The sequence below is a fragment of the Cyanistes caeruleus genome, chromosome 1 (assembly GCF_971803275.1).
Source record: "Cyanistes caeruleus chromosome 1, bCyaCae1.hap1.1, whole genome shotgun sequence".
Lineage (NCBI taxonomy): Eukaryota > Metazoa > Chordata > Aves > Passeriformes > Paridae > Cyanistes > Cyanistes caeruleus.
This window is the reverse complement of record NC_141701.1, coordinates 102,190,870-102,216,559: the sequence shown is the minus strand read 5'-3', so window position 1 is coordinate 102,216,559 and position 25,690 is coordinate 102,190,870. Positions and strand designations below refer to the sequence as shown.

Below are 25,690 nucleotides of genomic sequence, written 5' to 3'. Positions count from 1 at the left end.
AAATAGAGCACAGTGACAAAATACAGTTCAGTGACCAATTTGTATAGCAAAGCATGCAACAGAATAACCAGCAAAGTGGTGCACCAAAACACTGACACAGCACTGGAGTTCCCACTGAGGTACCACTTCCCAAGCACCCGTAAGCCTTTACAAGAATTTTCAGAATCTACTGCAATGTGAACAATCCTTTTGTAAATGTAAGGCTGACATGTACTTCTTGCTATATATATGTTTCCAGTAAACAAATCTAGCTCCATTTCACTTTCAGAAGTGAGTCAGAAATAAAATGAAATGCCACTCACTACATAAGGAGTATAATGTATAAGCTCTTGGAAGGTGAATTAATATAAAGAAATCTTAGAATAGCTAATCATCAAGATGTGAATGTATATGAGTAAATTGTAATTAAGATTATATATATCCTCTGTTCCTGGAATTTCTGGTTATTGTGATGTTACTACAACCAGTAACTTCTCAACAAACTTCTTTTAAAGTTAAAGATTTATTTGTTGGGAAATCAGATAACCCACTGCAGGTAATTTTCAAGTTAAACTACAGTCTTTAGTTTCTGAGTGACAAAAACAGCCAAAAAAGCTCCAAAATCCTGCTAGAGAAAAGCAGGGACTTTGTTTTCGAAGAACAGATTTCTGACAACCTAAATCATGAATCCTCGCCCCCACACATTCTTGTTATGCAGAGCCTGAGAGATGACCATAAAGAAATAATATTCCTAAGGAAAATTATACAGCTGGTCAAAACAAAGAAGTAAACCTCAGGATCAATACTTCTCCTAATTCATAGGCAGGAAAACAACTGAACATCCTACAGCCTCTGAGACCTAGATAACAATGCAGACACTGCTGTGCATATTTGTTGACACACAAACAAATATACAAGTACAAGTAAATCCTGGAAAAACACTGCTTTTTCAATAGGTATTAGATGATAACAGATAGAAACCCACTAAGAAAGCATAGCAGTGCTCCAATTCCCTAATCATTGCATTGTTCATTCCTGCCCCCAAGGAAACACTTAAACAAATAAATAAATAGAGTGATCTACATAGATCTCTATGCAGTATATACATTACATTCTATGGCAATTCCCTGCTTGGTCAATAGAATCTGCCCCCATTCACATGTATACAATCCCAGCACATCTCTCCATAACATTTCAGGACACTTCCTTCCTCTATAGACAGCCGATTAAGCCAGCACTATGACAATGATACTATAAAAATGCACTGTTTCTTTTCAGTATGTATTTCAAAAATACTTGGCAATTGACAAATGTTTTACATGGTCTGAAGAGAAGAAACAACTAAATACTTAATACTGACATCTACTTGCAAAATGTTTTGCTCAAAACTACAGCTCAGTGCAATGTTAAAGACTTGATCTAATATCCACTGAAATCAATGAATATGCTGTCATTTTTGTACTGATAGCAGAATCAGATTCTGTACAGGTGCTCTACACTCCTCTGGTCTGAAGTTCAGCATTTCAGCAGATGCTTGATCATTTCTCTACTATTTCTGCCTCTCTAGGAGGGCAATTGATGGTCTCCTCTAAAATACCTTTGCTCATTCTATTACGGGAAGCAAAACTTCACTCTCAAGAAAAGCTGTCCTGGCTCAGTTCCCTCTCATCAACTCACAATCATTCTTTCCTCTTCAAATGAGACAGAATTTTCCCTTGTTCCTCCTCGATAAACACTAGTTGTGGAAACTGCTCACATCTCCTCTTTTCTCTCACAAAACTGTGCAAGTGAAGTATTTCCAAATGCAAATTGCATCCCTTCTAAGGAAGGTGGGAAAAGCCAAAACAAACCAAACCGACCAGCCAAACAAAAACTATCCTCAAACTTTGAACAGCTTCTCATTCCTTTCCCCCTCTGACTCCATTGCAGAACCAAGATTATATCACAGAGCAGGTCTCTTTCAACTTTCCACACCAGCTACCACTGAAATCACCAAGGAAGGTCTGATGGGGAGCACTGCAAACAGTATCAGACCTCAGTGAACACATAAGCATACAAAGAAAAATCAAACACAATCCAACACAATACTCATCAGCAAAGCAAAAGCAATCAGCCTCACAGAGTTGTGGGGAATTTCCCTCTGTCTAAATTCAGAGCTGAAATTGTGCATTTTTCTTAGGAAAGGGTACTTACGAGATGCAGGCAGAGCAGTCCTGGCTCTGCAGCTTATGCTGATGAAAATCCAGAGGAAGAGAGCTGCCCTGCAGCCAGCTCGGGTAACCACAACCATCCTTCACTTCCTGGCTCCCTGTACTCCAAATGCCAGCCGCAGAAGACCTGCTTTTCTCCACTTTGGCCCCCTTCGCTCTCTCTCCTTCTCTTCCTCGGAGGAGGTGTCGAGGAGGCAAAGGGGGCAGGGCTTTACCTTGGGGTAGAAGCCAAACCCCCTCTTCGTCTGCTATCTTTGGGTTTGCAGCAGCAGGATAAGTCCCGGTACTTTTCTTTCCCTTATTTCTCTGTGTTTGTGCGTGTGTGTTTCTGTGCCTCCTTGTCAGAGGAAGAGGAGAAGGAAAAAAAAAAAAAAAAAGAAAAAGAAAAAACCCCACGAAGTATCAAATAACAAGGATCGTAGAGTAGAAAAATAAATAATAATTAAAAAAAAAAATGAAGAGCAATCCCCCAAAAGACGTGGGAGGAGGGAGGGAAAGGGAGATGGAGATGAAGGGAAGGAAGAAAGGCGAATAAAGCAGTTGGTGCTGCTAATGCTGCTGTTGATGCTACCACTGCAGCTGAGCCCTTCTTCCTGTACAGAGGAGCGCTGCTGAGAGGAGCTTGCAATAACCTCCCAGCTCAGATATATATACACAGTGTACACGCACACACAGCCGGGCAGCCAAACACACACTCACACAGAGGCAGGGAGAGGGGAGGGAGGGAGAGAGAGACACTCCCGCAGCACAGAAGCAGGCTCAGAGCCTCTCTCCTCATGTATTCATCATCTTCCAGCAGGAGGAAACGCTGCCACTAGCAGCGGCAGCCTTCCCCCTCAAAAAAAAAAAAAAAAAAAAAAAAAAAAAGAAGAAGAAGACAGGAGATGGGAAAATCCTCTCCACTGCGCTCCCCTCCCCTTCCCTTCGTTTCCTCCAGCTCCTCCTTCTTCCTCTGCGCCCCTCGGGCCTCCAGGACCCCGATAGTCCTCTCTTGCCTGGCTCAGATGCAGAGCCGGGGGACAGCGGAGGGATCGGGCCGGGGCTGGGGCGGAGCGGGGCGGTAGCCAGTGCCAGGATCGGGGCCGGGGGGAGGTGGAGCAGGGCCGGGGCCGGGGCGAGCGGGGATGGGGATGGGGATGGGGATGGGGATGGGGATGGGGATGGGGATGGGGATGGGGATGGGGATGGGGATGGGGATGGGGATGGGGATGGGGATGGGGATGGGGATGGGGATGGGGATGGGGCCGGCTGCGGGGCGGTGTCGCGGTGCCGCTGGAGCGGAGGCGCGGCTCCCCGGGGCCCCGCGGTCGGCTCCTGCCGCCGTCCCCGCCGCTCCCCCGCGCACCGCGGCTCCCCGAGCTCCAGCCTGCGGGGATCCGAGACAGGTGGCCAGCAGGCAAGTCCTCCGAGCGGTCCTAGATCTGGTGGGGAGCCAGCATGATCCCGCCTGCGGAGAGCTGGGGCTGCAGAAGCCGCTAATGCAGATGTTGCCATTCGGTAATTAATTCTCAGCCCGAGAGCGAGCCAGGAAGCAAGCTGCATTGAAGTACCGCTATGGTTTTCACCTACAAAAGATGACGGAGACAATCCGGCCATATCCCAGCCTTGTGTTTTAGGGATGGCAAGAGTCTGACTCTTCTTTTCCATCCCTCTCAATCCCTCCTGCCATTGCCCTTAACAGCTGAACAGAAAGTTATTGGTCACCAGATACGGTAGAATAATGACGGTAGGGAGTTATTCATGGATTATTTATTCTACAATCAATGAGGCAAAGAAAAATGAAAACAATTATTTCTCAGGTGTTATGTAGAGAAAGCTGAGAAATGGAGAGGTATAATTTCTTTAGAGGAGCCCCAAAGCAGGGATAAATTATTTTCAGTGATGAATACACATGCTGTTAACAAGTACCTGCTGTTATTTAGTGACTGTGATGAAGTAGTTAAGACCATGTGTAAGATGAGATTTTCAGAATGGCCTTGGGATATTAGGATCCTCAATCCTATTGCCTTTCAGAGGGAGTACAGTGCCTATCTTTTAGGTCACTTTGAAAGCTCATCCATACGTAATATGTGATATCCCAGGAGAGCTGTGGCCTAGAGGTTTGAGTACAGCCCAGGACAAAGCTTAAATGCCAGTCCTGGGAAAAGTGTTTCTGTAATCTTGTCCAAGTGCCATAATTTCTCCTCTTTGAGGCTTTCCCTCCCTTGCTTTGTATCCATAAAGAATATTAATATATTAATATTTCAATTGCTTTCATAGAGGTAATGCCAACATGTGTACAACAAATGTGAAATGAAAAAGTGCATTAGGAATGATAAGTTTTATTATACTTTTTTCAGCTTTTGAAAGAATAAGTATTTCCATAGAGACTCTATTACCTCTTTCCTGCATCATCCTGAGCTCTTTGCAATGCCCTCCCCTTTCCTTATAACCCACAGATACATTTTGATGTCCAGTAATCATTAAGATATGTGAGTTTTTGGGGAATTAACTAAGAACCAAATATTAATTAGTGACATTAAACAATTCAAAATTGCCTCTTTTCCATAACTTCCTTCTTGTTTACATCTTCTATTTGCCTCCTGCTGTATATCCCATAATTTTTCGAGTTCATAAACCTACATTTTCTTTTCTTTAGCTACCACTGAAATGACAGAGCTGATATAGTATCACAAACTGACTGCAAATATCCATGGAAAAAAAGAAAAACTTTTGACTGTGACATGAAAAAATTTCTACCACTTTCATTCTGAGTTCTTGAAACCCTTTCTTTATTCACTGGCCTTTATAATTCACTTGAATAAGTAATAAACAGCTTCTCTGAGTAAGTACTTAAAGGCTAAGCAGACCATTCTTCAAACAAAATTTCTGCTTCTTAAGGCTCTTCCAACAAGCACAACAAAAAAAATACTTGCTCATCATCCATTCACACTTTTATACCTATATATCTGCATATCACCTACCTCATAAAGTCCTCCACAGGACAAAAGCCTTGACTTGATTTTAGTTGTTCACACTTCACACTTGTTTAGCATATGATGATTGGGGTATTCAAAAATGTACTGAAACTGATCATAAGTAGGTAGACATTTAAAAAAACAGCTATAAAGGATAAGACAGGTAATTCAAAACAGGAAGATTCAGCAGGCTAGTTGGTGAATATCTCAATAATGGTGATAGTAGAAAATTTCCTTGTGGTTTGAGACGGAAGAAATGGCACAGATTACTGCATTTTTCCCCACCTCAGAACAGGATCAGTTCTTAAAAACTGCATAAAATATTTAAACTATGTAGCAACAGAAATGAGTTGTGCAAGGGTAATGCAATTATTTTTAATATAACCACAAGTGAGGCCTGCAAAATCATTAACTTTGACTGATTCTGTCACACAAAAATCATTACAAAGATCTTCAGGCATTCTTTAGTCCTATAAAACAAGCTAACCATATATACTCTTAATTTTTTTTTTCTCTTTTTCCTGGAGCATGTTGTGTAATATTACTTTTACATGATTCAACAAATCCAAATTGAATATATTAACCCTTGCAATGAAAAAATGGTCAAATTGTGTTAGGCCACAATATGAAGAAGGTACTTGTACTCATTCTCCTAACCTTTCCATTCCAGAGTGCAAATGTGAGGATGTTTCTCAGCAAGCAGCGAGACAGGCCTGCAGCCTCAGCAGGGCACCCACAAGCTTTAGCACCCCTATCCTCCAGCTGTCAAATGTTGGCAGCTTGAGTCAACAGGGATGTGTACTCCACTCTGTAGGTTAGGAAAGTGTCATAGCAGACTGGGACAGGCACACCAGACAACAGGTGCAGAAGGAGGATCTTCTATCAAAGCTACTCCCATAAGAAAATTACATGCTCCTTATTTTTATTTCTGAAATCATAAAATCATATAATTGCTTAGGTTGGAAAAGATCTTTAAGATTGTTAAGTCCAACCACTAGCCCAGCACTGCCACAGCCACCACTAAACCATGTCCCAAAGTGCCACATCTACACATCTTTTAAACTTTTCCAAGGTGATGACTCAGCTGGACAGTCTGTTCCTATGCTTGGCAACACTTTTCATGAAGAATTTTTTCTCGGTATCTGATCTAAACCTGTCACAATTTGAGGCCATTTTCTCTTGTTCTTTTGCTTTCATACTTTGAAGAAGAGACTGATGCCCAAATGGCTACACCCTTTTTTTCAGGGAGTTGTAGAGAGTGAAAAGGTTTTCCCTGAGCCTCCTTTTGTCTGGGCTAAACACTTCCCTTGGCTGCTCCTGGTATGATTTACTCTTTAGACTCTTTCCCAGCCCTTCTCTAGAAATGCTTCAGCAGCTCAATAACTTCTTTTGTTGGGAGGGGAGCAAAACCAGCCAAAGAATTTGAGATGCAGCCTCACCAGTGCCAATGACCATTTCAACACTCCTAAAGCCCTAAAAAGCAGACAGATATCTCAGTCAACTGGTGAAACCTCCCTGACAATTAGAAAGACGCTACAGTGTTAAAAGACTCCAGTTATTTCAGCTGTACACAAATTTTATTGAGCTTAATGGAAATTGTACACACATATTGATGAATGAATAGATCATTCTGAATTTACTAGAGCTGTCAAGCAATGTCTGCTAAATGGAATTCATCCTGGGTAGAGCTATATTTACAGTATGTGAATGTCAAGAGGGAAACACAATATCAGAAGGCTAGAAAGGATAATTAAGAATTTTTAACACTGGTGGGACCAAATGGCACCCAATAAAGTGATCAGTTGCAACCACAGAAGAAAATGAGCCAGCTTGAAAAAGGACATGCAACTTTTGAATTAATACTGAAAAATAAACATCAAGTTTCTTTATGCATTACAAACTACCATTTTAAAATATTGTTTCCTTTTTATATTTTCATTTTCCCCACCCCTCTTGCATGGTAGAGCTCTAAAATTCATCTAAAGCAGAGTTTCCATCCAAGTCTCTAGAATGTTAAATACGAGGACTTAACACAGGAAAGACAAATGCAATGTATTTCAAATTATGACCAAACAAGGCTTTATGATCACATGCACAGAATGAAATGCCAGATATTGGACAGCTCTATCACTGGAGGACATCTTGGGTTTATTAAGAACAATGTGTGGTTTTCTACTGGGATTGTTGATACTCATGGGTATTTCTCGGAGGGAGAAGGGGTCACGTGAAAATTGTGATCCAACAGCCTATGAGAAGCTGTAAAGTCCTGAAGAAAATATTTATTTTTCAGTAATGCTAGGAAAGTCTTTCCAAATCTTGTTAATACATCTGAAAAGGAAGATGAAGGTGCATTGGCAGAAAAGAGACAGTATGTTTCTTGCTTCACGCAGCTAAAAATATAGCATTATATTTTGAAGTGAATGCATTTTGGCTTGACTATCAGTTAATTATTGTAATTTTATTAAAACAACAAGCAGATCAAAAAATGGAAATATGTATTTATACAGACATCAAAATAAATTAAATATGTTCAGAAGTTTTCAGCTTCATGTCCCAATATATTTTGTCGTCTAAACATGTGCTTAAGACAGCATCTACCCTTAGAAATTTCTTTTGTGATATCTTGATCTTGTTAATCTGCACTGCATAATGAAACAGTTTGAAAAACTGTTATGAGAAGCAGTTGGTCACTTGATTTGTTCAGCCTGGAGAAAAGGAGACTGAGAGTAGACCTCATTGTGGTCTTCACCACTATCAGGAGGGGAAGCAGAGGTCACTTCACTCTTGTGAGCAGTGACAGAACCCAAGAGAACAGCATGAAACTGAGTCGGGGGGGGGGTTAGTTTGGATATCAGGAGAAAGTTCTTCACCCAGAGGGTGGTTGGGTATTGGAACAGGCTCCTCAGAGAAGTGGTCACAGCACCAAGTGTGACAGAGTTTAAGAAGCTTTTGAATAATGCTCTCAGGCACAGGGTATGACTCTTGGGGTGTCCTGTGCAGGGCCAGGAGTTGGACTCGATGATCCTTGTGAGTCCCTTCCAACTCAGCAGATTCTAGGGCTAGATAATTGTCTAGGTGCATCATTTAAGTGCACGTAAAGAAAAAAAAGCCTTGCTAAAGGAAAATATCTTTTTGCTAAACCAAATTTCAAATTTCATTAACATAACAGTATTATAGTTGATTCCTTTCATTACCATATCTGGCCTCAGTTTTTCTTCTTAATTCAGTTTAGACCATTTCATAGGCAATCCGTGGATGCATAGGAGAAGCTCTATATTGAAAAAATGCACAGAAAGTGAATTATAGTAATATTATCAAAAGATATTGCAATTACGTTGAAAATACTTCAGTCACCTTTAAAGAAGAAATCAAAATCAATCTGGAACATTTCCATCTGTTATTTGTGGGGCAGGAAAAAGGTATCCTTTCACTAATGCACAGCCTGCAAGGTAAATGCCAGAGAAGAGACTGTCAGCTCTTCTCAGACTATCATTTATGTCTGGATGGGGAGACTTCATGTGACTTGAAGGTTTTTTCAAGACAAGTACATAGCAACACTTTGGAGAATACTGTAAATACTTCCACAGTGAAGTAGTATTTGTGAAAAATTCATGTATTTTTAGCCATATTTTAATGCAAATTAGCAGCTGAAAACATGGGAAAGAGCCAGCATAATCTAACACAGTTTCTTTCCTTAAACTGACAGTGATCTACAGTCCTCATCTTGGGAACTTCTTTGGGAAAGGTTTTGAAATAATTCACAACTAGCTTTAAACTACTGCTTTACTTTAAATAATTTGTGTTACTGAGGATATAGCCTCATTATCTACTCAATACATATTTAACAGATTGGAAGAGGTTAGCAGAGTAATGCACTAAAGTTACTGAAGCATTTAAGCATTCTGAGTAAATATATATTTGCCTCCCTCTTATATTGTCCACATCATTCAGTCTCAATTACCACACTAATAAACTAGTTATCTTCATCTTCTACTACAGATAACATATGGGTACTTGACCATAAAAGTACTTTAAAATACTACCATGTACTCTGTCTTATATTAGGAGTATCCAGAGTCCTCTTGAACCATATTATAAATTCTTTCTTACAATTGATTGTGGTAAGGTACTTTGTGCTTCAGTTAAATATGAAGCTCTAGTAATTCTTTGTTATGACTCCAGAACTGCCAATTATTGTCTACAGTGCATCTAGTACAGAGCAGGGTGTCAGTCATGACTGAAGCTCTTGCATAATACCCAAACACAATTATACCTAAAGATGAATGATGCATATTGCTTTGCCTGTCTGCACACCTGCCTGTCAGATAATTTCCTATGCAGCATAGCCTATGTCTGCCTTTCCCTTCCTTCCTTCCTTCCTTCCTTCCTTCCTTCCTTCCTTCCTTCCTTCCTTCCTTCCTTCCTTCCTTCCTTCCTTCCTTCCTTCCTTCCTTCCTTCCTTCCTTCCTTCCTTCCTTCCTTCCTTCCTTCCTTCCTTCCTTCCTTCCTTCCTTCCTTCCTTCCTTCCTTCCTTCCTTCCTTCCTTCCTTCCTTCCTTCCTTCCTTCCTTCCTTCCTTCCTTCCTTCCTTCCTTCCTTCCTTCCTTCCTTCCTTCCTGCCTTCCTTCCTTCCTTCCTGCCTTCCTTCCTTCCTTCCTGCCTTCCTTCCTTCCTGCCTTCCTTCCTTCCTGCCTTCCTTCCTGCCTTCCTTCCTTCCTTCCTTCCTTCCTTCCTTCCTTCCTTCCTTCCTTCCTTCCTTCCTTCCTTCCTGCCTTCCTTCCTTCCTGCCTTCCTTCCTGCCTTCCTTCCTGCCTTCCTTCCTGCCTTCCTTCCTGCCTTCCTGCCTTCCTTCCTGCCTTCCTGCCTTCCTGCCTTCCTTCCTGCCTTCCTTCCTTCCTTCCTGCCTTCCTGCCTTCCTTCCTGCCTTCCTGCCTTCCTGCCTTCCTGCCTTCCTGCCTTCCTTCCTGCCTTCCTGCCTTCCTGCCTTCCTGCCTTCCTGCCTTCCTTCCTTCCTTCCTGCCTTCCTTCCTGCCTGCCTGCCTGCCTGCCTGCCTGCCTGCCTTCCTGCCTGCCTGCCTGCCTGCCTTCCTGCCTGCCTTCCTGCCTTCCTGCCTTCCTGCCTGCCTTCCTGCCTGCCTTCCTGCCTGCCTTCCTTCCTGCCTGCCTTCCTTCCTGCCTTCCTGCCTTCCTGCCTTCCTTCCTGCCTTCCTGCCTTCCTGCCTTCCTGCCTTCCTGCCTTCCTTCCTGCCTGCCTTCCTGCCTGCCTTCCTGCCTTCCTGCCTTCCTTCCTGCCTTCCTTCCTGCCTTCCTGCCTTCCTGCCTTCCTGCCTGCCTTCCTGCCTTCCTGCCTTCCTGCCTTCCTTCCTGCCTGCCTTCCTGCCTGCCTTCCTGCCTTCCTGCCTTCCTTCCTGCCTTCCTTCCTGCCTTCCTGCCTTCCTGCCTTCCTGCCTTCCTTCCTGCCTTCCTGCCTGCCTTCCTTCCTGCCTGCCTTCCTGCCTGCCTTCCTGCCTTCCTGCCTTCCTTCCTTCCTGCCTTCCTTCCTTCCTGCCTTCCTTCCTGCCTTCCTTCCTGCCTTCCTGCCTTCCTGCCTTCCTGCCTTCCTGCCTTCCTGCCTTCTTTCTTGCCTTCCTGCCTTCCTGCCTTCCTGCCTGCCTTCCTTCCTTCCTTCCTGCCTCCCTCCCTCCCTCCCACCCTCCCACCCTCCATATCTCTGTAACTATTTTGGAAGTAAGGATGAAACTGAGAATTAAATTACTTCTGTAGTAGTAACAAAGGAATTAATTCCAAGTATAAATTGTGCAGTTGTGCCACAATCTTTTTATTTTCCATCCTTCCTTCCACACTGAGATCTCAAAAGCAAACAGGAATCCTTATCAGGAGGCACACAACATGAAGAGCTCTCTGATGTATGAAGCCACACCTGTGACCACCCCTAATGGCATACAGCTTCTCAACACATTTGATAGTGCAGAGGCCTCTCATAAATACCACTTCAGCTTAATTTACAAGCAGCCATGTTCTGGATTTAACATCTCTAGGTCTTAATCTGTTCATTGCAAAACAGTCTGAGGTTATTGCCTGGAGTTAGGTAATATCTAATCAAAGTCATGATTTTAAAGTCATTTCTACTATCAATATTTCAATGCAATAAACTTACGTGCCCTGCTACTCAGCAGTAGGGGAGGTGCAGCCAGACTGTCAGCACACACAGCAAACTAAAAGATGCCATAACAGCCCTGTGTGTGATGACACTTGCAACAACCACCACAACGCACTCCAAATGTGCCATCCACTCCGGTATCACATGAAACATTTCTTGAGCATGTTTCCTTTAGTTTGGAGATTAGAAGTCTCCCTAAAAAAGGCAAGAGGGTTCTAAAAATACATCCCAAAAATTGATCTGATATTAGAGACCTCAGAATTGTGAAGAAGCCTGTGGGTAAGTTGCCATTTTTACATATCATAATGCCAGCCCACCATACACTTCTGTTATCTCCTGGAGCCCAGAATATATATCACTATTTATGTCTGTCTATGTACCACTCAGTCACACAAAAACTTGTTGTGCTTAGTAAGTCATGTACATACAAAGCAAGCTGCAAATATCTATTATAGAAGGGCGAGCTTATTATTAAAATATGCTCTAGATAGTCTTCGTTCAGAAAACAAGACTGGAAGAGACCATACAAGTCATATCAGTTGCCCAGATTTATCTCCAAGGTAAACTCCCTTTTCCTCTCACACATAAGTCATTTTCACAGTATTAATGAAATATAAGGTGGTTTGGAGATACTTTCTGTGTGGTATGGCTAATAAAAATCACTTTTAGCTTTATGACCATTTTTAGCTTTTAGAAAGTATTAAGCATGAAAAAATACATGTATTTTATAAAATAGTTATACTTCCTTATCTTATCTCATTGTCTAATCAAAAATTAGGAAAAAAGTCACATAAGGTAGACAAAAATCCTACATGGTGCACACATCTTTAGCTCTAAATGCATTGGTAATGAAAGGTGCTTAGACTGCTGTAAGTTACTCACAACAATTTGGCATGTAGTAAATGAACAATAATTTATTCTCCACAGCATCTAAGGATTTCAAAGCATCATACAAATATTGAATTAAGCTTCCCAACAAGATAAGTAAATATTATATCCGCGTAAAGAACAAGAACAGAAATCTATGCTGCGTCCAAAATAACCAATATTCCAACCATTGCAAAAAAGGTTTGCTGGCTCTGAGACCAAACACAAGTTTTTGAAGCCAGACAGACAAATCAGCAAGAGCTATGCCTCTTGTCCAACAGGGCAAGTTGCCCTATCAAGGCAAGTGAACTGAAAGTGCTCCATTAGTACTTTGATGGAGATGGCAGAGAGTACAAGAGAGTATGAAAGATTTAATCATCAGAAATGCACTCTAAGAGGGAAAGGTAGAAGAACCTAAGTGAAAAGTACTTTGAAAGGAATCAAAAGAACATGATGACTACAGCTAACAAGCTAATGCCTTTTGCTACCCATAAAAAAGCATGGTAGAGTTATAGGTGAACTAGATGAAACTAGTAGTATAAATGTTCATCATTTACAGCATACACACATTTTTGTTGTGCATCATTCCAAAGTGATTGAGTGTTATTTTGTAGAAATTTCTGCATTTCGTAGAAATGACTTGAGTGGGGAGAGGAATTTAATAGAACCACTTGTAACTTTTGAACGGTGAAAAATCTTCAGTATCCCAGCCAAAAAACCTTGAAAGTGTTGGTCTCTGCGGCTGTCTCCTGCAAAAGAAAGACAAAGAGCAAACAACTATTTTATTTCCCTTTTAAAAAACCTTGAACTATGGTAATATTTAGAATCTAGAAGAATGCAATCTCTTAAGAACCAAAGGAATGCAATCTAATTATGAGTGCTGTGATAAAAGCACTGAATCTTACTGTGTTTCCAACTTCATGAGGAAGCAAGGTCTCATTGTTCTGCCCACATACATGCCTGCCAATGTAGGAGAATTTCTGATGAAAAGACTGAAACACTATTCTATACTCACCCATCTTACAGCAGCAATTTAGTTTAGCAATTTCCGCTTCTACCTCTAGCAAAGACCAATCTGTATGAGAGTGGTAGGATATGTCATTAGCATTCTGAAAAGCTGTAAATACAACATAACCTGTTTTCTAGGTGCTCTCCATCCAAATGGACTCTTCTCCATCAGCTTCTGGACCTCTTGCTTAGAGGTTGTGCAGCAGCAATATTTCAACCCACTGTGCCTGTACTGATACTATCAGTTCCAGGACACGTCTTAGTCACACTTCTTTCAAGCCAGCTATCTGCAAAACTGGCAGCTCTGATGATGCTTCAAAAGCACCTACAGCATTTTTAGACACACTCAAAGGGGATATTTTGACAACTGAGATTGAAAAATCTGTTCTTCCCAGAACAAGTGTGTCTTTTGTTCATTAGTGTTCTGTTCAGCTCTGTTGACCTTGGTTTTATTTTAAACCTTGATTGCTGTAACATCCGCTCTGCTGCTCAGCCAGCAGTCTATAGGATTCCAACAAGTAAATGGTTAGAAGGAAAAAAAGGATAGCATCTTTCTCCCTCACAAATCAAGGAATGGTTCAGCTGAATATAGACATCTAGCTTTGAACTTGTCACTTTAGTCTCCCTTTACTCTTGACAGAGAGCTAGTCAGTATTGCCAGTATCATCTCAGATAAGATTCATGTTACTCTAAACTAGATGTTTCCACATGATCAGATGAGTCAAGCACCATTAAAGTTCCTCTCCTTTCACTACAGGAAGATCCTTGAGTACCTGGCACAGCTGTAGACGGTGCAACATGGGCCTCAGAATAGAAATTCTGTCCTTCCACAGAGTCTGCTTTTTCTCCTTGTCTACCCACAAACACTTTCTGGTTTATTCATATTAAATATGAGGATAACCACATTGAAAATAGTGCAATCAAACTGTGAAGCATCTTGCATAGAAAGGTGCTTCAAGTGCCATTGCCTAGTAAGAATGGTCCAGATTTTAAATTTGCTAATTAACACCAAGACTAAATTTTTGTAGTTAGCCAGAAATTACATTAATACCAATAATATTTATAATTAAAAAAAAAAATCCTCAAAAAAACTAAGAAATCTTCACAATATAAATACAAGAGAGGAAGAAAAAATATGACATTGGGCAAATCAAAGAAAAGACTTCATTTACCACTAACAATAGTAGGAGCTCTACAGTTTTGCAGCTCATATAAAAAACTAAAGGAGAGAGACAGTTGTGCTGGCTTTTCCTTGTTTTTCAGTCTATTTTTTTTCTCATTCTTTTTATCATATAAGTGTAACTTATTGAATTTAATAACTATAATAATTTAAGAACCATCAATTAAAGGAATTCCCTGTAATTAGTGCACATACTGTCTGGACAAAAGCATTAATATGGTCTTTTTGTATGGCTAGGTCTCACCAAAATAGCAGATTTTTCATTGGAATAACACTTTGCAAATAGTCAAAATTAAGAAAAAAAAAAAGGCTTGCTTTTTTTTTAAAAATAAAATAATATTTTCAAGGAGATCATGTGTGGTCTGCTACTAGCTTCTGAGAAAAGTTTAACTGTAATCTCTATTTTGCTTCCAAAATTTAAACAAAAGAGAATTCCTTAGTCTTTGCCTTCTCTTTCAGAAACCCAAATATCATTGGTGCTCTACCAATCTATGTGCCAGGCTACTCTCTTCTCAAGAAGTCTTCCGACATTTCCATTTATTTTATCATCAACTCTCAAAGTAAAACATAAAAGAACTGGGGATACTGAATCCTTGGATCTGAGGGATTGCTGAACAGCAAGAAATACAGCAATTTGGTTTCCTAACAAGATGCCAAAGTCAACCCTTCCCTGCTGTACTGACAATTATAGACCAGAACAATTTGCACCTCCATGGATGCACAATAAGCCCTTATTTCATTTTCTGGTGACTGGCTAGATATGCTCAGTCAATTCTCCCTCTCCAGCCTGTGCTGGAAAAAAACGGTTAAAATCTTATGTATGCATATAATATTCATGTTATTTCCAAATTCCTTTGACAGCTGGGAGAGGTGTTTGGTTGACATTCGCTGTTATGCCAAAACAAAATCATAGGTCCTTACACTGAGCAAATGCTTGCTGTATAGAGAGAGCATTTGGATTGATTTGCCTTTCATAGTCCACTCTGCCTTCCTTTTTTTATCAATGGTCAAGTTCCTCGCTGGCTTCGTGGTGAGCTGGGCTGAGTCTGTGATCCTGTAGAGCTTCTACTGTCTTGTTTATATCTTACTGACATAGTTTATGATAGTGCTGGGAAAAACACTCCATGATAACTGGCTGTCTAACTCTATTTTCCAGTCTTTCTGGAAAACACACACATTTCTTACTTGGTAAGGTCCATCTTAACATGAAGGATGATTACTGAATAAGAAGTTTGCTCCATCAGAGATCTGTCATTTAACTGTACTGAGAAAAACTGACACACATCCAGACCCACCATAAATTTGGTTATCCAAAAAGTAATAAGGCTGATAAAAAAATCCTACAAGACTATATGTAGGACAATAATTTCCTGATTGGCATCAAAGACCAGAAAAGATTTCCCGATCTATCAATTTCAACCCCTTCTGGTTTCAAGAACTCCACCTTAAATGTCTTAACTTTTTTCCGTATTATTTTTCCTTTTGTAAGATTGAATAAGGACATTCTAATGATCAAGAACCTTTGAATTTTCAGCCAAAATATCTTTATGGTGGTTTATATGCTTTTGCTCCTGTACTAACATTACACCTTATCTAGAAATTGTTCTTAAGTCCCAGGCAGATTAATAACAAGAGAAATTGTTGACAGTTTAAATGTTTGATTGCAATATGGGTGGAAAAATGGGCTTAGATGAAATGGGCATATTACTATTTATAATAATAAAGGCATAGTGTCCTGTCAAACAGATCAGAGGGGAAAATGGGAGCTCTTTGGGCTTTTCTTGTATTTGTTTTACTCTAAAGATGTCAAAAAGTGATTATGATTACAATCCAAGAAACACAACAGCACATACATTTATAGAAAAGCAGAATCACACTTGTACAGAAAGCCTTTCTTGTCTTTCTGGAAATTAACACACACTGGTTTAACTCCTCATATGTCTTAATCTTATCTTCAGCAGAAACTGGCATATTCTAGGTCATCTGCTTTTGTGTAAAATATTGTGCTTAGAGAATGATGCTTCAGCTGTATGTTTCACATGAGAACTACACTGTCTTCCAGTTCTCCAAAGTTCTACATATGTGCTTTCTTAAACATCTCAGTCCACTTTTTAAGGGTATCCAGTCAACATTTCTGTCACTACTATTCATTTCAAAGGAAGACTCTAGTATAAGGTAAGCTATTATGAAAGCAGTAGGATCAGACTTTAATTTACATGGAAACCAAAAGTTTGTATTTTTCAAAGTATAAAACTGTTCACACAGGATTCAGCTTTCCTGCTCCTGAGTGATTTATTAGTTCACATAGGTGCCTTAATGTTTAGAGCACGGGAGAAATGACTCCTCTGACTCATCTGGTCACTGGTGGCGTTCAACTTATATACATGTCAGCTAAGGTCTATGGACAAGAGAAATTCAATTACTGCATGGAAAAGCAGATAGGAATGCAAAGTTTTATGAAAACTCTATGAAAGAGTTTTGTATTCTACTCAGTTTAGGGGTTTTTTTCCTGCAGTTTGCCTAGCTGTACAAGAACATGAACCTTACAAGTAAAAGCTTCTTGAATTACTCTGAGTACCTATGTTTTCCACGAAAACCAGAAAAAAAAAATCTTATTTCCCATGTAGGCAAAAATACTTTCATCCTGTTCTGTCACAGATGATGGCTGAGGGATTGCAGCCCCATTCTGAAAATGTCACTGGGGAAAATATCCTTGAAGCATTTATGCACTAAATGTCAAAATTTATTTTCCTTCAAAATTATAACTTTTTGTGTTTCCAATACATGCAGAATTTAGTATATGTGGAGCACAGAATCTGCTCATAAGCTCTTCTTGCCTCTTTCTGCTATATTACATATATTTTATTACTACATTAAGGTGCCCATATTTATTGTAGATGTTCTTTGCAGCCACAGGTAGCAAAAGGACAGGGTAGCAGGTTGATCAATTCAGCCTCAACTGAATCAGTCTCAACTCTCAGATAGGGTTTGATTCCTTTCATAATAGTGATAGAAATAATCACACAATTTTGCTGTGTCTTTAATCTTCACATAAAACAAGCATGCTGTCACCTGAGTAAAAAAATGGTAATATTGGAAAAGGATATGCTCTCCACACACTGCAATATTGTTGATTTCTCCTCACTTCTGAAATGTGTAAACTGTGGGCAGCAAAATGTGCAATACATCTGGTCATAAACCAAGGTACCCTACCAGGCCCAAGGAGCCCTTGGTGGGGAATTAGGGGTCTGTGTTAGTTTACTCCTGAGAACCATCCCAAGCCTGCTCAAAAGGGTGTCCAACAATCCTGCACACCCAAAAGGATATATCTTTGTCCATGGTTCACCTAAGCAAAAAAAAATCCAAACCAAACCAAACAAATCCCTTAGCTGGAACTGTTTTAATAGATTAGGTGTTTGTGTGTATTGGCACACACAGGTAGCCAGGGCACGCAGAGAACCAGAGCTGAAATGCAAAGAATAGATTTGTTTCATTACCTCACTAACAATGCCAGGCAGCAGAGACACACGGGGACACGGGCTCCATTAGGCTTAGCTCATCCTGGGGGACAGAGACACACAGGGGTAGGGATCCATTAGGCTCAGTTCATCCTCCTGGGCAAGGGGGAACTGCCTGACCCAATGTACCAAAGGGCTCCATGCATGCACAGTTTATCAAAAGATTGTGCTTCTATAACCTCTGAGCCTTTGATCTCTCTCTCCCAGCATGAGGCTCAAGCACATCTGTGAGAGTATGTTATCTCCACACAGGAACTCTGCTTTCTGAAACAGGCAGAGGATGAACAACACTAGGTATAATAAATGGAATTTTCTCATCTTGCAATTCTTGGCATTCCCATCTGCAGGGTCAGATGAGCATATTTATTATCCTCCTCACCATTCTTCCATTTTTAACTGTTTCCTCCCAATACTGTTCTATTACATCAATTGCTTGTGACTAAAGATTTCACCAGACACAAACACAAATTCAAACATTTGAGAAGGTGGATTATATTTAGCCTAAAAACCTGTATATGCTTTACACATGGAATGCAAAGAATATAAAAAATTTTCTTTATGTGCAGTGTTAAAACCAATTTCTCCCTAATTTACTAGTCACCAAAGAGTAGTAAACAAAAGGGGAAGAAATTTCTAGTAGATAACCTGCATCTTGCAGACACCGATGAACATTTCCAGTGCACATCTGTTGTTGTAGGCTTAAAAGTCTCCTCAGACCACATGCTGTATATGAGCAATCTGATTCTGACAGTAGAAAACGATTGATGAAACTAATTAGCTTCTTACTCTGGTCAGAAATATATTACAAACCTAAAATTAACTGTTGCCATTATCTTGAAATACGCTCACAAAAAAAATGCTAAAGTTCTGTTTTACATGGCAAAAGTAAAATTGATCTTAGTCAATCACTAAAACTTTAAAAATTGCAGCTTATATGACATACTTCTACTTCTGTTCTAGCCATCCTTACTTACACAAGTGTTTCTTAACATCAATAGGGAAAACATATTAATAAAATAGGTTTAGAACCATCTATCAGTAAGTTCTTGTGAGATGTTGATCCTTATTCCTAGTGCAATTTGACTGCTCTCAGGGAAACTGTACAAGTAAAAGAAAATTAAAATGTTACTGTTATTTGTAAAACATACTTACCTTTTGTCTTCGTACTTCCCAGTGGATAGGTATTGAATTATATTATAATGAGATAAATTGTATGTGTTCCATTTATGACATACCCACGTCTGTGTTTTGAAATTAATATTGTGAATTGTCCTTTTTTCCAATTCTCTCATTTTTTCTCATCCCAAGCATTGTCATGTACACCATATCCTAGCTATTTTTTCTCATTTCAAAAGAAAATTTAGTAAGACATAAAAACTGTGCACAGTACTGCATGTACTATCAATGGAGCAACAACATTGAACAACAAATCTGAAATATCTACTACTTCATAGTCCAGAGTTATCAGATAGTAACAGATTTTGTCACCACATCACTGCTGACTTCAGTTAGTCCTTGATGATGGTCTTTACTCTCAGTAAGAGTATTGGCATATGTTCTCAACAAAAAGAGAATGTGGCTCTCCATTAAAGATGGCTCCTTTTCCTCTTATTAAAAAATCATTCAGAGTTAATCAGTTTCAGTAGAGAAAATTGTAATCTAGCTTGTGCTATTAACAAGTTTCCCATGAAAGAAATGCAGTAAAAATAAGCTCCAAATGGAAGATCTTGAAATGTAATTCTCCAATTCCTTGTAACTACTTTAATACAGTAGCTGTGAGAAGTTGTGCTCTCAGGAAAGGCACTGGCACTAAGTAAGGATGCATAGAAATCTGCTTCATTTATTCAGGAAGCTCATTGTTACATCAAAGAAGGCACATAACTGTGGCACTATAGAATCAAAATGTTTGACATGCTCTCTACCCATTGTAGCAACTTTTCCTCTAAGGCTATTACAGCACCAAAGAACTGATGCACATAATCCGAAAGAAAAAGAAGGAAGATCAGAGAAATTTCTTCCAGAACACAGTGAGCATATAAATGAATTACCAGGCACAGTAAAAATACTAAATTTTCCACCATTGTCCACGGGGTGGCGCGTAAGCCATGTAGTGTTACGAGCAGCAATACTGTAAATTCAGAGTTTTGTCTTCTGTGAGGGCATCTGATTGGTCTGGGGCCAAATAAATACCTATAATTATCCAGAGTAATTCACAAGCAGGATTTATTTTCCGGTAAGAACTGCTTTCATTAGTTAAGCTCCCTAAAAGTGTTCAACAATAAGTCACGCTCCTTACCACACTACTGGCCACTATGGTTTTAGCATTAAATTTCCCCTAAGTGTTCCTTTTCTTCATGATAATTTCCATTCTTGGCAGTATCACATCCATCAGAGCTCTTACAATTGAGCAAGTATAGCTGTAAGGACAGAGAGATTTAACAAATACAGATTTACCCAGTCAGAACACAAAAAGAAGAGCTTCCTAAATGCTCCATAGCTTGGATCATAACTGATTGTAAATTGCTAATGCAAAATTGGTAAAAGATATCCCTGAATTTGCCTCCTCCAATAGAGATGGAAAGGACTAATACCTTCTCACAATCATTACTTAGATGTGCAGTGGTATACTCTGCTCTCTGGAGAACTGCAGCCACTAAAAACAGCAAGAGACATTCTTAACATTAATTATTTCTTGCTAATACAGTGTAGCAATAGGAAGGAAAGAGAAGAGCCAGAGCTGTGCCCCTAGCCCCTAGTTTTCTTTAGGCTGCGAGAAGTATTTCAAAGGCATTCAAACAGTTCACTGCCACCATAACAATCTTCAGAATTCCCCCCAGCATTGCAGAGAGATTTTAAGTATAATTTGCAAACTTAAGGGTAAGTTAGTAGTTTACTGGCTTTGGCTTTAGGATGAGAGAAAATTGTTTCACTTGCCCCACTTCAGATTCTTCATCTGTAAAATCATTTGGGATTCTTATTACCCTCCTTTGAGAAGCTGAACTCAGCACTGAACAATTCCAATAAGCAGTATTATAATTAGTCCAGATAGAGCAATCTCTTTTCTATGAGTTAAATACTGCCAGTTAGAAGCATTTACTTTTAAGAAAGTTTCATATTCTGAATATTTCTACAAGTCCTGTTTCTACGATATTGGAAACCCAACAGTCTAAACAGGATGATGAGTTATTTCTACAATTTGGGAAAGCATAATATAATAACTATTTATCAATTATTATTTCAATATAGGGGTACCTAGTAAAAACAAGAAATATTTCAAAGTAGGTAACATTTTATAAGTTACAGTATTATAATCATGACAAATTTTAAGCTGGTTTTAATTTTTATTATTACATATGTTCTTCTGTCCATGCATGGAAGAACTTGGTATTGTTGACAAGGTTTTATCCCATAATCTCTGTACCTAAACTATCTTTTCATAATTTCTGCTGCTTTTATGGTGTTGGGTTTGGGGGCTTTTGTCCCCTTCCAGTTATTTCTGTAAACTTCTATATCAGAAATCTGCACTCTTGTTTTATTCTTTAATGTATATATGTAAGAATCTCTACTGAAGGCATCTTCTCATTGGTATTAATGTTTACCTAATCAAGGAATCTCATTGTTCTTCATTAATTTTCTTCCAAAGAGTTTCAAGCCACTGCCAGTAAAAAAAAAAAAAAAAAAATAAAAAAAAATAAAAAGCAGATAAATGGGCTTACACTTTGGCAATCAAAGTCATGCAAATTTTCTGTTGTTTGTTGGTTTTTTTTTTCCCCCAGAAAACCAATGCTAGTGTTTTTGGATGAGGTTTTCCTAAAATTATATATTCTGGAATAAATAACAGAACTTTTTCAGGCAAACTGCAGAAAAAGAGAAATCCTGGGTTTGCATTAACATTGTTGTATTGTTTATATATTGCATTTATATATTATAGACATTTATATTTATATATTATATATATATTGCATTTATATATTGCCTTGTTTAGCCAAAAAGATCATGTCCTCACTCTGATGTGTAAATCACTGAGTACCTGGCAATTACTTGCCTCCTCTAAAAGAGTATTTGAATAAATATAAATAAAATAAATGCATCTTTTTATTCTCTATTTCCCTTAGCTCAAGTAATATAATGAAACCTAATCATTGGTTACAAGAATGAATGAGGGAGGAGAAAGATACCCAGTATCCAACAGTGACTGAACCTTGCACAACATGCTACTCTCACACCTGATTCTTCCTTTTGTCTCTTTTAAGTTAAAGGTAATAAATATCCTTTAAAAAAAAGTAATGAGCATTTCCTCATTTCTTGTTGAGTTTCAATTTCTTCTTCTGTACTCATGGTGCCTTCTGTTTTAGCATGTGATGGAAACAACATTCAAAAAATACATAAACTTCCTGATTTACTTAGGGACATTAAGTACTGTAGTCAGGCAGTTTTATACCATGGACAGCTCAGAGATGACAATTCTCTATTCTGTTCTTGGCTGTTGTTCTTAACATCACTGGGTATTTAAAAGAGAAAATCATTCAGATCAAATCTTCCTAATGTTAGCGGCTTAAAACACATGCAGTGATTGTAAGAAGACCAGTTAGTTTTCAAAAATGACTAGATGTGTTCCTCCCCAATCTGTAGGAGTGAAAATGACACCTTGAAAACGGGGACCCTACTCTTTCTGATGTTTCCATCATTTGCAAATTGGCTACATTAGCTACAGCTCAGGAATTATGATTATGGGCTCTTTTGGAAATAGCAAATACTGAATATCAGTCTTGCTGTGAAGACTAATGCTTGTCACATTATTTCAAAAGAATAAAACAAATAGCACACCATTTCATTTTCTTCCCAGGAGATACACAGGTGCTACTTTTCAAAGAAGAGAAAAGCAGCAGCAGACCACAAGCAGAACTCTGATGGTCAACGTAAGTTATTTCCACATTTTTTCACTCTCTTCGATTCAGTTCCTCACCATCTTCACTCTAATGCCACCCACCAGGAGCACAGATGTTCAGATGCTGTGGATTCCAAGGAAAATCCTTCTTCATGATAAAGAAATTATAGTAATATGATCAATTAATGTCTTTTGAGAAATCATATACATGAAGAATCACTAAGTAGATGAGAATTTAAGGGATCCATGATTTACCTTAACCACAAGGTAATTATTGCATTCAAATACAATATCTTATAAACAGAATAATGCACTGATGAAGGAGTTAAAAAAGAAAACTATGCCTGGGACCAGAGAATGTGCAATGTTCTTGAACTCTCAAAAAATGATAAAAAGAAAATATTTGAGTTTACAGGGCAGGTACTTTAAGGAAAGAGATCTCTCTCTCTTATTTAAGCTGGAAGCTTAAAAATGCACAGAAAACAATCAAGAATCCTGATGCTACTGATTATCAAATGAACAAGGGCGTTTGAGTTTTTGTTTTTTAAAAGCACAACTATAAATATGCCCAGAGAAGCTGTGGGTGCCCCATCCCTGGAAATGTTCAAGGTAAGGTGGGATGGGACAACATGGTTAGGTGAAAGGTGTCCCTGCCCGTGGCAGGAGGGCTGTAACTGAACTTTAAGGTCCCTTCCAACCTGGTCTATGGATCTATGACTGATCTGTGACTCTAAACCATCTTTTTTTTTTTTTTTCTTTTCTTTTCTTTTCTTTTTTCTCAGCTATACTTGTATCAAAATAATTGGGAAAGAAGATATTAAGCAGGAGTTGCAGATGATGAAATTCCAAGAGGACTGCACATACTCGCTCATTTATCTTTCAAACACAACTCTGTCACACTCTAAGTTTGGCACATCATGCCTAGGGTGGGCCAGATGGCTTTTCTAAAGAATTACATTTGTACTAAGATAAAAAATAGCTAGTTGCTGAAATGATGTTGAAACTGAAGCACCGAGTTTTACATTGGATGCAAACACAAAACAGCCTAATATTCAATATAAAAAATAAAATAAATCTATTGCTTTGATTCTAAATGGAATAAAAAGAAGCCAGAAAAGAAACAAGGGCACTTTTATGTCAAGCAGAGAACAAAATATCAAACAGAATGAAAGTACACATCTCTTGGGGTTCTAAACATGACCATGGTGGTCATACTGGGACACACAATCTTACCTTTTGGTTTGTTTTTCATTCCATAAAGTATTTGAGCTTGCCAACACCTTGTGCTACAACCCCAATTACAAGGTGAATTCAGGCATTCATACACTGTTGAAATTCTCAGTATTTTACTTTCTTGCTTTTTTAATTGATCTGGAAAAGGAGCAATCAAGACTTTTTGGGAGCAGGGGGATGAGCAATTAATCTCCATGTGTATGTGGCATAGTCAGTGCACAATATACATGAATTTTTCCAGGTCTCCATAGGAAACTGCTGGCATGGTGCCTCTGAAGGCTAAACTATAACACATCCCAGCTGTGGGCAAACAAATGGCTTTGGCACCTACCAAAAGATTTCTCCTGATGGAAATTTTTTTATTGTCTTTTTTGTTAAGCACAACAAAATGTTATAATGAGGAGCACTGAACAAAATATTAATTAGAAAATGCTGCAATGGTGCAACACTTTCAAAGGAGATGCTATTCAACCACTACAATCTCTTTATCTGGTTGTGAAAGAAATGATTAGTCATTAAAATGAAACATAGAAAGAAAATAATGTCAGTAATAAAAAAAAATCAAGCAGGCGGCACATTGGTCAAATCCTGAAAAGTGAGGAGAAATTGTTTGTAATTTCCTCACATGTGCCCAAAATTTGTCAAGAATTTCCAATTAAAATCCTTCTCTAGTTTTGGTGTTGGAGTTGTGGAGGTGAATTCTTAGCACAACTCTTACACTGCAAGTTTATCTTTCCTTCAGATGGGAAAGGTCCAAAACCAGGGCCCACAAAAAAACCCTCTGCCAGAATTTGCAGCACTAAAAGCTCATTTATGTCTGCAGAAGAAGAGTAGAAAGCTTAGAAAGCTTGTTTCTTTCCCTATCCATGAGCAGAACAAAGGCATTTGGAACAAGCCCAGGTGTTATCTGTTTGAGATATATTTGTGCAGTGAGCAGCTCCTGCAAAGACTCCTATACCAAAACAATTCAGTGTAACTTGGAATGGAATGGTGAAACCATGATAGTTGTATGCCTTAGCCATGGAAACAGTGTAAACATGAAAATAGAGGGTCCAGTGAGTGCCTTTAATTACTCTAAATTCCATATAGATGTAAAAAACAACATATGCTTTCTCTTTAAGGAACTCCTTCAGTAGAATTCTATGCATATCTAAGCATTAAGATCATGTATGCTCACATGTTTTGCAGAATCAGGACTGCAGATTTCTAAATCTCCCTAAGAAAATACAGCAAACAATTGTTTATTATTTCATATATGTTGTTAGGGAATAATTGACATGGAGTTAATGAAAAAAATCCCAACAAGATTCGTGTGTAGAATTTTCATATGAACTGTTTAAATAAGTATAATGAAAAAAATATTTGCAGTGAAAATGCAAATCATTCATGGTATATTCTGGATGCATAAAAATGATGCACTTTGATACTTACTGAAAGTTACAGAAGAAAGTTAACAACCACAAATTGGCACATGTTTGAAGGAATAGCATATGAAAGTAAATAGTCTCTTAAAACAAAGACTTGAAGAAACATTTCAGAGAGAGCTGGGGAGGAAAATGGCACATTTCTAGTATGACCCTTACAATAGCTAAATGGGCTTAATTGGTAACGCACAATAATTGCTGTTTTAAGAGTGACATTACATTGTCTGCAAAATACATTAGAAAATTGCAGGGCAGATTAAAGAAAAG

The 25,690-nt window shown here is 38.9% G+C and overlaps 1 protein-coding gene across 1 annotated transcript in view; it reads right to left on the bottom strand.

The window, feature by feature from the left end:
• CNTNAP2 (contactin associated protein 2) overlaps positions 1–2,938 on the bottom strand; it is a 1,014,544-nt gene extending 1,011,606 nt beyond the window's left edge. Inside the window, exon 1 of the mRNA XM_086845653.1 lies at positions 2,173–2,938. Coding sequence (XP_086701779.1) covers positions 2,173–2,269 — 97 coding nt within the window. The 5' untranslated portion in view covers positions 2,270–2,938. The remainder of the gene's footprint in view (positions 1–2,172) is intronic.
• Between the last annotated feature and the right edge of the window lie 22,752 nt (positions 2,939–25,690).